Genomic DNA, 15119 nt, shown 5'->3' with positions numbered 1-15119 from the left:
CACTTACCTAGACATCTGAAGGGTTTTACCCAACGAGCTGTTTTGCATTTTCCTCTCGACTGACTTCCGGGAGTGGCCCCAGCGCGACACCAGGAACTGATTTTCAGGTAATGGCTACTTTCAACAATATTGGTTATGTCCCTCTTAGGATACACCTGCAACGAAATCGTTATATTAGAATTCAGTGAAACTATGTTCTCAAGAAATGGCGAAGGCGAACAATATTTCCAACACGTTCTATTTCTAGCGTACTCTCACATAATCACCTTCCTCATATTAATAGGATAATGGGTAATGAAATAACGGCACGCGAACATTAGAAACATTAGTTATTATTATGACATTGAAATGTTATTCAGCTTTGATTATTTCTAAACTCGGCGCATTCGCCTTTTATCGTAATTATTATATTTGTTTTAAAAATTGAACTAACAAATAAAAAGCCTCCTTAAACGCGATTTTTGCATTACCAAATACTCCTAATATCTTAACAAACTACAATTAGGTGTATTTTTTAAAGAATTTGCAATAGTAAATTCTGTAATCTATTCTCTTTCATATGTGCTACTTGTAAGAAACTAATTAAAATACGCTTTTATTGCTTCAAGTTTAGATATTAATTGATATAGTTAAAATACCCAAAGTACAATTAACCTGAAAGATTTTACTGTCTGTAAAAATATAATGTATTACAAAATGGCGAAGGTGCTAGTATATAATGTTAAAAAATGTTCATTATTGTTGTACTACAGTTTGGATGGACACGGATTTTTTTTTACGGTTTATAACAGTGTTTGAAAGTATTATTAAGAATGTTTTAGTATTTTTAACGCCAATATACACACCTTAACATTTATATTAAATAATTATTATCCATGTTCACATCACTGTTTAGTTATCATTACAAAATCTCAGAATATATATGGAGGATAATTCTGACGACAGTCAGGATTTACTAAAACGGGCGCTGTTCTTAAATGCTAAACACAAATCAACGAAAATTATCGCCATCTGTGGCACGCTATAAAACTGAGACATTACAATGAGCAGTATATCACTTTAAATTAAATTAAAGTACAGTACAGATACTATACTGTCTCTAACGGAAACATTATAATATTACACTTTATTCCATATTACGAAAAGATAAAAAATAAACATTATTCAAATGATTGATATTTTTATGGGGAATTTAATTTGGATTAATTGGAAATTGACACTGGCAACCCTGATTAAGTATACACGTTAATATTAGTGTAAACAAGTTCTAAGATTGTAACTTTCTAGCTAAACATTACAAAAAGAAAACTGAAAATCTCGCACTAATTGACAGGAAATCATAGTTTCCATTTAAGAAATGATAAATCTCCGAAGCACCATAACCTCATAAAATATTCGCACAGCCTTTAAGGAAATACCGATCCTCTCGAGTATTAGCATAAGGCGACCGTAACAAAAGAAACCCAATTTCGGAAGCCGGTGACTTTTATTAATGGAAAAAAGGACACAAAGCTCCAATAAAGTGGGTTGCTCCCGAGCCGATCCTGGAATCTTCCGCCTTTCAAAACGATTGGAGATTATTAAAATTTAATTTCGTTCCACCTTGCTGCTGCCCCACCACCACCCCGCCCCACGTGGTACGATTTCGTCAACGTAAATCCTTCCTGATGGGGAGATAACAGAATGTAATTTTCCATCAAATGAACCGTTTTATTTATTAATTTCTGGGGATTGTTTTTGTAATGGTTGGCTGACTTGTTATGAATAAATTCTTTTTTTGGAAACATAAGTTTGTTATTCTTGTTAAATTTCGTCCAGATTTTTTTGTTGTTTTAATTTTTTTTATATATATTTTAAAGTCTCCTTTTACCAACTATGGGTTTATCTGGACTGTGCCTAAAGTTTAACGTGGGCTCCGAACGACGGTTCTCAGCATTAAGCCTACCGGTTGGCGAGTGACCAATTTTAGAAATTATCCCATAAGACATCCGGTCTTACCCAACCTGGTTACTGGCGTGACTGGGATTATTTTCCTTGTCGGATTTTATACTCTTGCCTAGAACATTCACAAACATAAATTTACGACCATGCCCCAGCAGAATTCGAACCCGCGGCTATCGCAACAGCAGGAGAAGCGTCCCGTCGCCTTTACCACTGCGCCACCAAGCCGGTTTGTTATTTGAATGTTTCTTTTCCTTTTTATTGGACCTATAAATTACTAAATAAGGATTTACGATAGATGGTGTTACTGTGCATTAAATCGCATCGAGTACATTTATAAACATCTTCATATTGAAGCCTCACAGTGTTATTTCGACTTCAATATGAAGAAAAAGGTAGATGAGGATCATCAAATGCTGTGCGAAGCTTGTAGTAACCATGTTTCATCGATTTCAACATGTGAATATTGCTTTCGACATTTTAAAAGTGGTGATTTTGACATCGAAGGCAAAGAACGTTTGCTAAATGTGCCCATTGAAAATCGTGTACCACTTAATGGTGTAGCTGATATGTTCACTGTAAAAATTCTGTCAACAAATACAATCGCAGTACATCAGAAACTGTGTATAATATCTACACATGAATTGAATCTTGGATCTATGAATATGAGAAAAGTATATTGAAAATGATTCCTGGAATGATTGCAAGAAACCGAAATCGTCTCCTTCTTCGGATTAATGGGACATGTGGTAACCATGCCGTTGGAACAAAAATGCTAAACTCTGAATGCTGCACAACCTTCTTTTTTATCATAAGTGTAAAATACAAAAAAAGATTATGTAATTATTTCGTTAATGTAAATCCTTCTTGATGGAGAGATAACAAAATGTAATTTTCCATCAAATGAATCGTATTATTTATTAATTTCTGGGGATTATTTTTGTAATGGCTGGCTGATTTGTTATGAATAAATTCTTTTTTTTTAGAAAAATAAGTTTGTTATTCTGGTTAAATTTCGTCAAGATTTTTTTGTTATTTTAATGTCTCCCTTTTTATTGCGCCTATAAATTTTACTAAATAAGGATTTACAATAGATGGTGTTACTGTGTACTAAATAGCATCAAGTACATTTATAAGTATCTTCATATTAAGCCTGACTGACTGTGTTATTTCTGACAGTCTGAATGTTGTGTGAACAATGAATGTGTTGTATGTGTTGTGTTGTGAAAATGTACAAGTAGCAATTAATTTGTATTTTCCATTCCCTAGTCCATTTGTGATTCCTACTTGTACATTTTCTATAGCTTTAGACAGAGATACATCTTTTGCCGCTATAAATGAGTCGTCATCAAATATTCCAAGTACAGTTTCTTCCGTTGCTGGGATATCAGCAGTATAGAGCAGATACAGGAGTGGTCCCAAGACACTATCCCGCGCAACTCCGAAATAGCCGGAAATAGGCTTAAGTATTGAAAGTGACCCTTCACACGAGAACTGCGAGAAATTTTCTTTCGAAAAGATTTGACTCCAGCAGTCGACAGTAATTCCGCGGTAGCAATTTGCTGATTTTGTAGATTAATCCATAATGCCATACTCGGTAAAAAGCTTGTGAGACATCCGGGAATATTGCAGGGCGGTATTACTTTTCTTCGAATGCCTTATCAATAATTTACCGCTGTTACTCTGTGTACTTGGTCGATTGTCGAGTGATGATTTCAAAATCTGGAAATCTGGAATTTCTATAATTGGTTTAATATGTTTTAACAGCAGTTTCTCAAATAATTTTGATATTGCAGGTAATAGTATTTCTACATAATATATTGATGAGTATTCTTATTATTGAAAAAGGAATTTGATAATATTATGTCATATACATAATATATATCAATTTTAATCAATAATATAAAGGGATATATCTATTAGCAAGTTCTAAATTTTAACAATATCTTATATCCTATCTTAGTATTTACAAGACCTAGATATCAAAACAATGAGACGTTTCAAATTAAATTCTTTGATGGTATTTGCAATGTTTTTACGATGTATTAAAACCCCGTTATAAACCAGATATTTCAGGTTTTAAAATTAGGATTTAACAATAAGGAACTTCAAGCAAGCTTGATCCCCTAATAAAATATAGTATCCGATGTTTTATGCTGATTTTCGCCAATTCCAGTGAATACTTTTTATAGATCTTTTTATAGCGTCTAAAATTTTATATATTTCGACAAAAATGTACTAAAATATTCTTTCATATTTATAATTAATCCTCGTTGATACAATGTTCACGGAAGTTCAAGATTAAGTGTATATAACAGGTTAATTGAAAAGTCCCCGGCCTATCATAGTAAAACACATTTTTTTGACAAAATTAGTTTTTTTATTCAACATAATTCCCTTCAAGGGTGATACACTGATTATAGCGACCCTCCAATTTTTCGGTACCATTTTTGGAGTACGATTTGTCTTTTGCTTCAAAATAGGCCTCGGTTTCGGCAATCACCTCTTCATTTCTTACCTCTTCTTCTCGACGAAAATTTCTTACCAGCGAGCATTATTTTGAGATGTGACAACAGGGAATAGGCCCTGGCGGCCAGATCTGGAGAATACGGTGGATGAGGAAGCAATTCGAAGCCCAATTAATGGACTTTTGCCAACGTTTTCACTGACTTGTGACACGGTGCATTGTCTTGGTGAAGTAGCACTTTTTTTTTTCTTCAAATACGGCCGTTTTCGGCGATTTCGTTCTTCAAACGGTCCAATAACGCTATGTAATAGTCGCTGTTGATGGTATTGATGGTGCCTTGCCAGCCGACTGTTGCGTTTTCCCACGCTTTGGAGCTGGTTCATCGTGTGCAGTCCACTCGGATAACGGTCGATTAGACTTCGTAGTGAAATCATGGAGCCATGTTTCATCCATTGTCACATATCGATGTAAAAACTCGGGTTTATTACGGTTGATCATCTTCAAACATCATCTTTTGGTTAAAAGTGAGCTTGCGCGGCACCCACTTTGCACAGAGCTTTCTCATACCCAAATATTCGTGAATGATATGATGTACACGTTCAGTTGATATCTTTAGAATGTCTGCTATTTCATTCAATTTCAATTTACGGTCACTCAAAATCATTTTGTGGATTTTATTTAATGTTTTAGTCGGTAACAACCTCTTTTGGGCGTCTACTGCTTTCAGCGTCTTCGGTGCTCATTTTACTATGTCGATTTTCCTGGGGCAGTGTCCGGAAACTCGGCATCAAGCCAAGTTTTTGCTTCAACTGTATTTTTTCCCTTCAAAAAGCAATATTTTATCAACACGCGAAATTCCTTTTTATCCATTTTATTCACAATAACAAAAGTTGCTTCACTCAAAATGCTGTAATTCCCAAACTAATGATCCTACAGCTGTCAAATTTATACACGCATCTTTTGAGGGTTAGAGCTAACTAAAAAACATATGAATTTAATTTCAGTAGTGCCATCTATGTGCCAGGCCGGGAACTTTTCAATTGACTACTATACTTTGATAACACTGAGATGTTTAATAAGTTCAAGAGTGGGTTTTCATGACTTTTTTGCATTTATTTAGTCCAAAAGTGTATAATAACAAATTGAGTTTATTGATCTGTTACTAAGAAATTGACCTTAGACCACTGTCGACTGAAATCGCATTTATGATAGTAAAACATTGCTTTATATACTGTTAGGAAATATATAGTCCGCTTATGTATTAAATTTATGATTAAAGATGCAATCTAAGTTTTAAATAAACATATAAATAAATAATTAAGTTTTATCAAACCAAGCAAAACGCCAAAACGTTTGCTTGTTTATAACTTGTAATTATTATCATTAATGTTTTGAAATATGTTGCAGAAGTTTGACAATCAGGCGCAATTTTTAGGTTAATTCGGTTTCATGGTCGAACCTATCAGACAGCGTTCTATCTCTTTTTAAATACAATAAAATGAGAAGGAAAATATAGTCTGGCTCTAAAACGAATTTACATTTTTCGACAGGCACATATTAATGATCGTGAGTTCACTGTTATTTTAAATAGACTATACGAATTTTAATGGTATAAGGATATCCCACGAATAGGTTTTAATGAAGCTTCCAGATATTGTTTTAAAATAATACAAATTTTAAAAGCATATAATAAAAACAAGAAAGACTTTTTATTTTAACTTGTATGTTGAGAATGAGACATCGATATTTCAGACTGGAAAACAAAATAAAAATAGAGCAAAGACAACAACAGTTGATGATTAGGTTTTGTTAGTCACACATTTTTTAAATAATTTATTGCAGATACATTGTTCTTAATGCTGTAAACAAGAGTGGTTTCATTCCAAGTCCAATGACAAATATCACGGCCAAAATGGCTAAAATGAACCATAACATGTTTTCGCTCTAATATATATAACTTCATCAGACATTGTCAAGAAGAAATTGAGGGATGGTGGAATCGCGAACAAGTGTTAAATAGATCAAAAATGAACAACATTGACTGAGAAAAACAGTGATAGCAAAATCACTTGACAAGGAAACACTGCAACGAAGGAAACAAGAATGAAACGTACAAAGTAAATATGCTCTTTGATGAAAGTAAATTATATTAATTATATTATTACTTGGTTATACAATTGTTAACTAGGCGAATTAGATACCCCTCCAAGGAATACCACTACATTAAAAAAGTGCCTAGAACTCAAAGGTGGTGTAGAGTGTTCAATTTAATTATAATAAAAAATCTAAGCTAGAAACTATTATGACCGTATAATTAACTGTAGTTTAAGTTATCTTAAGATTTAATTTAAAAAATTAATACTAATTAAAATAGTTTAAAATTTAATTATCTTAAAATAAGTTATATTTTATAAAAAGTTTGCTTCATTATTTTATTTACATTACAATGTCATCAAAAAGATTGATTTATCAGTCAATCAGCAAGTTTGGACCTATGGGGGGCAAATATGGGGTTGCACTAAAAATTCAAATCAACTAGTCATCCAACGCTATCAAAACAAAACACTTCGATTAATTACCGATGACTATCGCTACGTAACCAACGAAGAACTGCACGATGGCTTGGAAATCAAATGGATTTGCCGAGTTATCCAAGATTTCGCCTTAAAATACGAAAGATCATATTAACTATAATTATAATTATTATAATTATTATCTAAATCATATTAACGGGGAAGCAATATAACTACTGGACAACGCGCAGGAAATCAGGAGATTGAAGCGAACCAAACCATACGAACTTATATAAAGTGTATACCTTTAGTGTAAACTATAGCTTAAGTTATAATAATGTTATAATTGAGGAATACATATTGATATATTTATCTCGCATTCGTCTTGCTTGTGAATTAATCCAAGTACAAATGAAATGTAGTAATAAATTAATTTATAATTAAGATTGTACTAAGCATATCTAATAAAGATGTAATCAAAAAAAATTACAATGTTGTTATATATCAAAGTCGAACTAAACTAAAAGTTAAATGCGACAACATTGCGACATTTTGACGTCAGACATTTGGATGACGTGGGTTCACTATTTTAGTGAGCGGGCTATAGGTAGTTGTCGATAATATCCAGTTTTGGTATGTATGCCATGTGTTTTAAAACAAATAAATTAAAAGATCGTCCTATAAATTTCCTTTTTCCAATCGGCAGTCCTTCAGAAAACCGGCAATTTTTTTCAACCATACACAATTAACTTTCCCCATCTCTTCGTTTCAAGTAGACGTAATTCGAATAGAATGGAAGGCAGTACACGAACAACACTCGAAATAAATTCGAATCCTACCGGCAATGTAAATTATCATAATTTTTAAAATGGAAATGTTCGGTGAAAAACAGGCATCTTTTGTTTTTCCACTAATGAAAGTGATTTCCAGACTCGGGATGGCTCGTTATTTTGTAAAAGAGGCTCATTTTTTCACGTTTAAGAGTCGAATGGAAACCCCGCGTTTGTCAAGGTGTATGTTTTATTCATTTTGAGTATGATTGTTTTTTTGGGTACGAATAAATAATAGAAGAAGCTTTAATTATCTACATATTTTCATATTATTTATTTAATCGTTCTGATAAATACATGATTCATTTATAATAAAATATGCGCTACAAGTGGGAACTAAACCTGGCGAATAAGATAGATATTGGAAGCTATTAATCGTAATTTCGTAACTTTGAAATATAGTGACGATATTTAATAATGAGATGGTTGTCCTTAAAGAACTACCAAGGAAAATGTGGCAAAAATGGTCGTTTAGCAATATATATTCACATTCATATATGCAATAAGAAAGGGACTAATACATGCTTGTATATTAAAACAGAGAATATATGAATAAAACTAATTTGAAAATGACGTTTGATTTTAGTACGTTTATTAAAAGAATAACGAAAACAATTAGTTAATATAATGTTACAACTTCGTCGGTAAAATAAATAATTAAAGTAATTGCTACAAGGCTAAAAAATAAAATATCATAGTGCTACATATTGGACCTGTTGTGTTGAACTGTGGGGTACAACTAGCAAATCTAACATAGCCATCCTCCAGAGGTCCCAGAATGAAGTGTTGCGAGTCATCGTCGATGACCCATATTACATCTCCAACAATCTGATTCAGCGCGATGTTCCCTTAGAACCCATAATGAATGTCATTCGAAGTGTTAGTGCCAAGTACTCTGAAAGACTATTAGTGCATCTCAATGCCTTCGCCAAACAGTTAAATGTAAGCGACGACAGAGTAATGCATAGGCTCAAACGCAACCTACCATACGAACTGATTAATAGACACATAGAGTGAGATTTAATAATCTCTAGAATAAGTTAGAATAGTCTTTAGAATAAGTTAGGACAAACGTTAAAATCAGTTAGAATAGTATCTAGAATAAGATTTAGATTATAAGTTGTATAGCAGATCATTTACTGAAGTGATCTTCCACATGCCAAGATAGTTATGTTATATAACAGAAATCATATGATAATTATTGGCCACGGGCAGATTGTTCACGTTATAGAGATTAATAAAAAAATGTTACATATCTTATTGCATCGTTAACCACCTTAATATTTATTGGTGCTTTAGGAATGTTTACAAATTTGCTGTTAATAATTCACAATTTATTTTATTTGTCCTGTGTTATATATTTGCAAATTATGTAGTTAATTTCATTTTAACTTCGGCATATGTTTGTTACTACGTTTATGTACTGATATAGTATTTTTCAGTTATGAATATTTCTCATCTGAAATATATATTGTAAAAACAATGAATATACCACGCCGATTAGAATAATAATTTCCTTTTAAATTTTAAATAATTAATTTTTAAATAAAATTGTTCCTTGTTTGCCAAAATTGTTAATTCTTTGCTTATTTATTAGATTCTTCTATCTTGCCCTTGCAGATAGTTCATTTTGTAAATTGTCAGCTATGGGTTTCCTTTATATACTGCTTTCTCCTTTGTCCTAATGAGTCTATATCACACATGAGAACTAACAGCTCACCATGAAATGAGGAATTAAAAATGTATGAAGTTCTTTATAATTGTATACTTTATACTTTTAGCAACATTCATTTTAGCTTTTGATGCATAAATTAACGTATTTATTACAAAAATTGCTAGGAAAGATTGATCTTCCAATATAAAATTGCTCTGTTGGCATTTTGCGGCACAATGTCGCCATATCTTGATTGCAAAAATGTCGTCTGTAGTTGATTTACGGACAACAGAAACGACAAATAATATATCGTATAAGAGTTGGAGTTGGCAGCGAGTCGGCCAGATCCAACGAAAATAAAGCTATTTTAAAGAAATAAAGATATTTTGTGTCATTGATTTGACAATTATTCCTGGTTGGTTGATTTGCGTATATTTATCAATTAATATATATATATATATATATATATATATATATATATATATATGCAATTCACAAATTTATATACAACATATAATCAACATTCAATATATAGAATGGGCTAGTTTTATTGCACTCGACGCTTTTTCAGTTAGTACTAATCTTAAAAAGAAAACTGTTAAATTTCATGACATTGTACTCATAAGTTTCTGAGTTATTGTACTAAGAGTGACACTACTTCTGTTATTTTCAAAACAATGGGTCGAAAATAATTTCGTGTTTTATCTTTACACTGCTTCTTGATGAGAAAAATACCGTTCAAACGACTTTACTCTGGAAAAAAAAACGATCGTCATCTGAGTGGACAACAACTGGAGATAGGACTATTTTGAGGCAAAAAGATAAATCGTTCTACAAAATTGGTATTAGATATTAGAGCGGCACTGGAATGACTGTGTGGCTCTTGATGGAGATTTACAAAAATACCGCACTTTCTTTGTTACGCCAGGAACTTTTCAATCAATGCGTTTTATCTATTTGAACTTTTCAATTACTAATTAAAACAACTTTACCACGATTGTAAACAATACCAAGTGATCATTTCAATCGTGTGACTATTTTTAATTATTTAAACGAATTTTGCAAATACGCATGCGCAGTGTAAACCAATGAGAATCTAGGAAAGCCGAATTTTGGTTCCATGTCTGTAATACAGCTATAGGAGGACTAAACGTAAACAGGCAAATTCAAGATTGAACCGAATTGGGTGTATGTATCTATGAAAGGTAAATCGTCTTCTAGTTCTATAAATGAATCTTCCCCTTCGGTTCATTAACATATAGTTAATTTCGCATAAGAAGGACGTTGTTTCCCGAGAGCAACAAGCCGGTGTAGGAATCGATTTAAATTTTAATCGCTTCTCTAATGCAAATTAAGACCTTTTAATTTATAGAGATTTTCGAAATCAAAGGCGCCTTCAATATCAAAGCCCGCCCGGATTTGCCTTAACGTTTTCTGGAAATTAATAAAACTAATTGAAACGAGAGTTTGGCATTCTTTTGTTACAAAATTTAGTCGAAACGTGTCGAATGAACGAGGCCGTTGGACTGAAGTGAACTTTATTTTAATTCCCCTTGTCGTTCGCGTTAGGTGGATGTATCAGTTTACATCGATACTGTTGGTTTTACAGAAATAATATATATCATGTTTCAATTCGTGTTTTAATACGTTTTATTTTGTTCAAATAACATAGTTCTGCGTTATTTACAAAAAATAAATAGATTATACTTGAAAAATAAATTCATATAGGCTGGTTTGGTTGGCGCAGAGTGTACCCCCGGCATCCGAAATGCCAAATGTCTAAGATTTTCCGCTATTAACTTTTATATTTTGTCTTGAAACAAAAAATAATAATAGATTAGATACGTTTTCTATTATTTAGTACAATATATAGTGATTGCCTTATATTTGGAAACACCGCAGGCTACTGCAAGCGTTCCTCATAAGAAATGTCGATAAACTGAATTACTCTGATTTAACGTTGCTCGTTTATTTATTTAACTATTAAAGCGTTTGGTATGGCTTTTTATAAAGTTATACTGTGACGTTCCTTTTTATTTATAAAGAAGGCTTTTAACTCAGAAGGAAATTTTCAAAGAACAAATAATCTAGAATATTTCGAATATTTTACAACGCATTAACCAGTCTAACAAAATATAATTAAGTTGTTGTGTTACTCCTAGTGTTGTAACATATATTGGTTTTAAAAGATGGAAGAACAAAACTAAGTACGTAATGTAAGGTTAATTTTTTTTAATTGAAAATATCCAACAAAAATGTCAACATAAAAAATTAAGTTTACCAAGGGTTGTTGGAACATTATTTTTTAATATGTGATTGCTCGTCTCGTCGAGTGTTTTTCTGTTAAAAAGTATCGGAAATTAGTGAATGAAAGACAAAATATTTATTAGAACTTAATTATTACCATAAAGAATTAAAGGACAAATATGAGTTTAGCATCGATTAATGATTAATAATAATACATATAATGATATAAAACGTCATAAAAACATGAAAAATAAAAATACTGGCAAGAATCTTGGTATGAAATAATATTTAACTTATACCACTCACCATTTTGCAATAATTCAAGATATCCATTTTGTCTTTGATACAAACAGCTTTGGATCGCAGGTCTGAGGCCCATTCACCTTGCTCCGTCATGTATTTGGGTTGATAAGCTTCCTGACCACGTGGTCCCGCATCACAAAGGATCGCAACCTGAGGTTCGAAATGGGCAACAGCACCTCCAGAACCCAGATTAGGGTCTAAACTCTGTAACAATAACAACACTGTAAATATAATATTGTCACAATATTTTTGAAATAATTATATAAAAACAGGCGAAATAACTATAAAATTTAGAATCGATGGCGCGTACTAATTGAATCATACCCACAAAAAGGTTTTTTTAAACGATAGAGTAATATAACTGGTCAATTGAAAAGTCCCCGACCTACCATAGTAAAACACATTGTTTGGCCAAAATTAGTTTCTTTTATTCAACATAATTCCCTTCAAGGATAATACACTGATTATAGCGACCCTCCAACTTTTTGATACCATTTTTGTAGTACGATGTCCTTTGCTTCAAAATAGGTTTCAGTTTCGGCGATCACCTCTTCATTCAACGAAAATTTCTTCCCAGCGAGCATTCTTTTGAGATCTGAGAACAGGAAATAATCGCTGGGGGCCAGATCTGGAGAATACGGTGGATGAGGAAGCAATTCGAAGCCCGATTCATGGATATTTGCCATCGTTTTCACTGACTTGTGACACGGTGCATTGTCTTGGTGAAGCAGCACTTTCTATTTCTTCAAATGCGGCCATTTTTCGGCGATTTCGTCCTTCAAACGGCCCAATAATGCTATGTAATGTATGTCGCTGTTGATGGTCCTTCCTTTTACAAGGTAGTCAATGAAAGTTATTCCATGCGCATCCCAAAATACAGACGTCTTAATCTTGCCAGCCGACTGTTGCGTTTTCCCACGCTTTGGAGCGGGTTCATCGTGTACAGTCCACTCGAATGACTGTCGATTGGACTTCGGAGTGAAATGATGAAGCCATGTTTCATTCATTGTCACATATCGACGCAAAAACTCGGGTTTATTACGCTTGATCATCTTCAAACATTGCTCCGAATCATCAACTCGTCGCTGTTTTTGGTCAAAAGTGCACCGAGCTCTTTCATACCCAAATATTCGTGAATGATGTGATGTACACGTTCTGTTGATATCTTTAGAGTGTCTGCTATTTTATTCAATTTCAATTTAAGGTTATTCAAGATAACTTTATGGATTTTGTTAATATTTTCGTCGGTAACAAACCCTTTTGGGCGTCCACTGCGTTCAATGCATAAACTTAGCATACCAATCCTCGATGGTTGATTTTCCTGGGCCAGTATTCAGAAACTCGGCATCAAGCCAAATTTTTGTGTCAACGGTATTCTTTCCCCTCAAAAGGAAATATTGTAACAACACGCGAAATTCCTTATTGTCCATTTTTTTCACAATAACAAAAGTTGCTTCACTCAAAATGTTATAATTCACAAACTAATGATCCGACAGCGATACACGCATCTTTAGAGGGTTAGGGCTAACTAAAAAACATATGGATTTAATTCTAGTAGCTCCATCTATGTGTCAGGCCCGGGACTTTTCAATTGACCTGTTAATGTTTACAGTCAACTTATTTAATTTGTTTATTAGCTACAAAAATACAACTGGAAATATTTAATCATAAAACTGAAAAAAATTAGTAGCTTTTCAATTGATCCGTGATTTTAGTTTCTGGGGCGATATATACTGACAACGTGGCAGTTTTATCAGCCCAGGATAATTCAATATCATCCACAAGAAACTTAGTGTGGTAGTTAAAACATGGCGCCCGTGGTAACAAAATCTACCTACATGACGTTAACCCTGCATAGAAGGACATGCCCTTCAGTGAATATTAACAATTATCGATATCCACAACTAGATAGTATTATATGTCTTGGAATGAGTTCAGATGGCACTTAATTTAAACATACACAAATGTAAACAATTAAACTACATTATCTATAGGGAGTAAATTGGCTAAATATTAGGGAGTATGATATTCAGCTCTGAGGTACCATCCCAAAATCAGCATATATCAATTAAGTTTGGAAGATACCATGTGAAAGAATCAGTATTTTAAATTGTTAATCAGTAAATATAAATGAAATGTTTAATTGCGTTTCATGAAATTTATTTATTTAGAAATAGTCCAAAACATATATACGCAGTAGATCAGATGGCTGAATAATATGGCTACAGATTAGTGTTGGGAACTATCGACTGTTTAATAATTGACTACATTTTACTATGGACTGTTTCAGTCGCTATTCTTAGTTCGACTGATTTTACTACATTTTACCAGTGACTGTTTTCAGTCGCTATTTTCGGTCCAACTGATTTTGTTACTATTTACTATCGACTGTTTCAGTCGTGTACTTTTAGTTACTATTTTTTGTTCTACTAGTTTCATTCCACTGATTTTTAACGTTTTGGCTCTGATAAATATAGTTTTATGATTTTTTTGGTAGTTTGCTTGTAAATAACAATATATTGTATATTAATATAACGATATTTTTCAAGATTGTTAATGTAATAAGGTAAAAAGATTAAAATTGTGAATGATAAATAGTAAAATACTTTTGACTGTTTTTTTTTGTTATGCTTCGATTACTCTCTCGATTTCTATTAAAAAATATTTCCGTTCAATGAGAAATAAAACATTTACTTTATTGAAAAAAGTTCTAGTAATTATTGTGCGATCATTTTTAATCATGTCATGAATTAGTTTTTTTTCTGCGATTAGGTATGTGTTCAATTATTATTTAGTATTTATGGTTATCGTACATCTTTAGTTTTTAGGTTTTGTTTAAGTTCAATTGTATTGTCTATATTTATTATAGTACATTATTTGAAAATAGCAATTAACATTTTAAAATTCTATAAAACATTTGGGGGGTATATTATTCCATTCCATAAAAAAATTCCATTCCTTTTTATAGATGTAATTCTACTTCGTTTAAAATTAAATTATTAATTGCATGTTAATATTGCCTCAAGCAATTATCTTCGTCCTTTCCTCTCTCACAATTTATAAGGAAAGTGTTCCTACATCTTCGTCTGACATCACGAATTGAACAAAACAGCCCAACCGTGCATTTGACTGAAAATAGTAATTACTATTTTCAACAGCTAGTT

General features: G+C 32.5%; 1 protein-coding gene across 1 annotated transcript in view; it reads right to left on the bottom strand.

The window, feature by feature from the left end:
* LOC143204904 (amyloid-beta-like protein) overlaps window positions 1-15119 on the bottom strand; it is a 299874-nt gene that overhangs the window by 101184 nt on the left and 183571 nt on the right. Inside the window, exons 2-3 of the mRNA XM_076417850.1 lie at window positions 11959-12159; window positions 8-155 (exon numbers count right to left, since the gene is read on the bottom strand). Of these exons, the coding sequence (XP_076273965.1) occupies window positions 8-155; window positions 11959-12159 (349 nt within the window). The remainder of the gene's footprint in view (window positions 1-7; window positions 156-11958; window positions 12160-15119) is intronic.

This window comes from Rhynchophorus ferrugineus, unplaced genomic scaffold, assembly GCF_030347505.1.
Source record: "Rhynchophorus ferrugineus isolate W39M unplaced genomic scaffold, kcgeb_rfMv2 rfM11, whole genome shotgun sequence".
NCBI classification, from domain to species: Eukaryota; Metazoa; Arthropoda; class Insecta; order Coleoptera; family Curculionidae; genus Rhynchophorus; species Rhynchophorus ferrugineus.
This window is presented reverse-complemented; position numbering and strand designations above follow the sequence as displayed.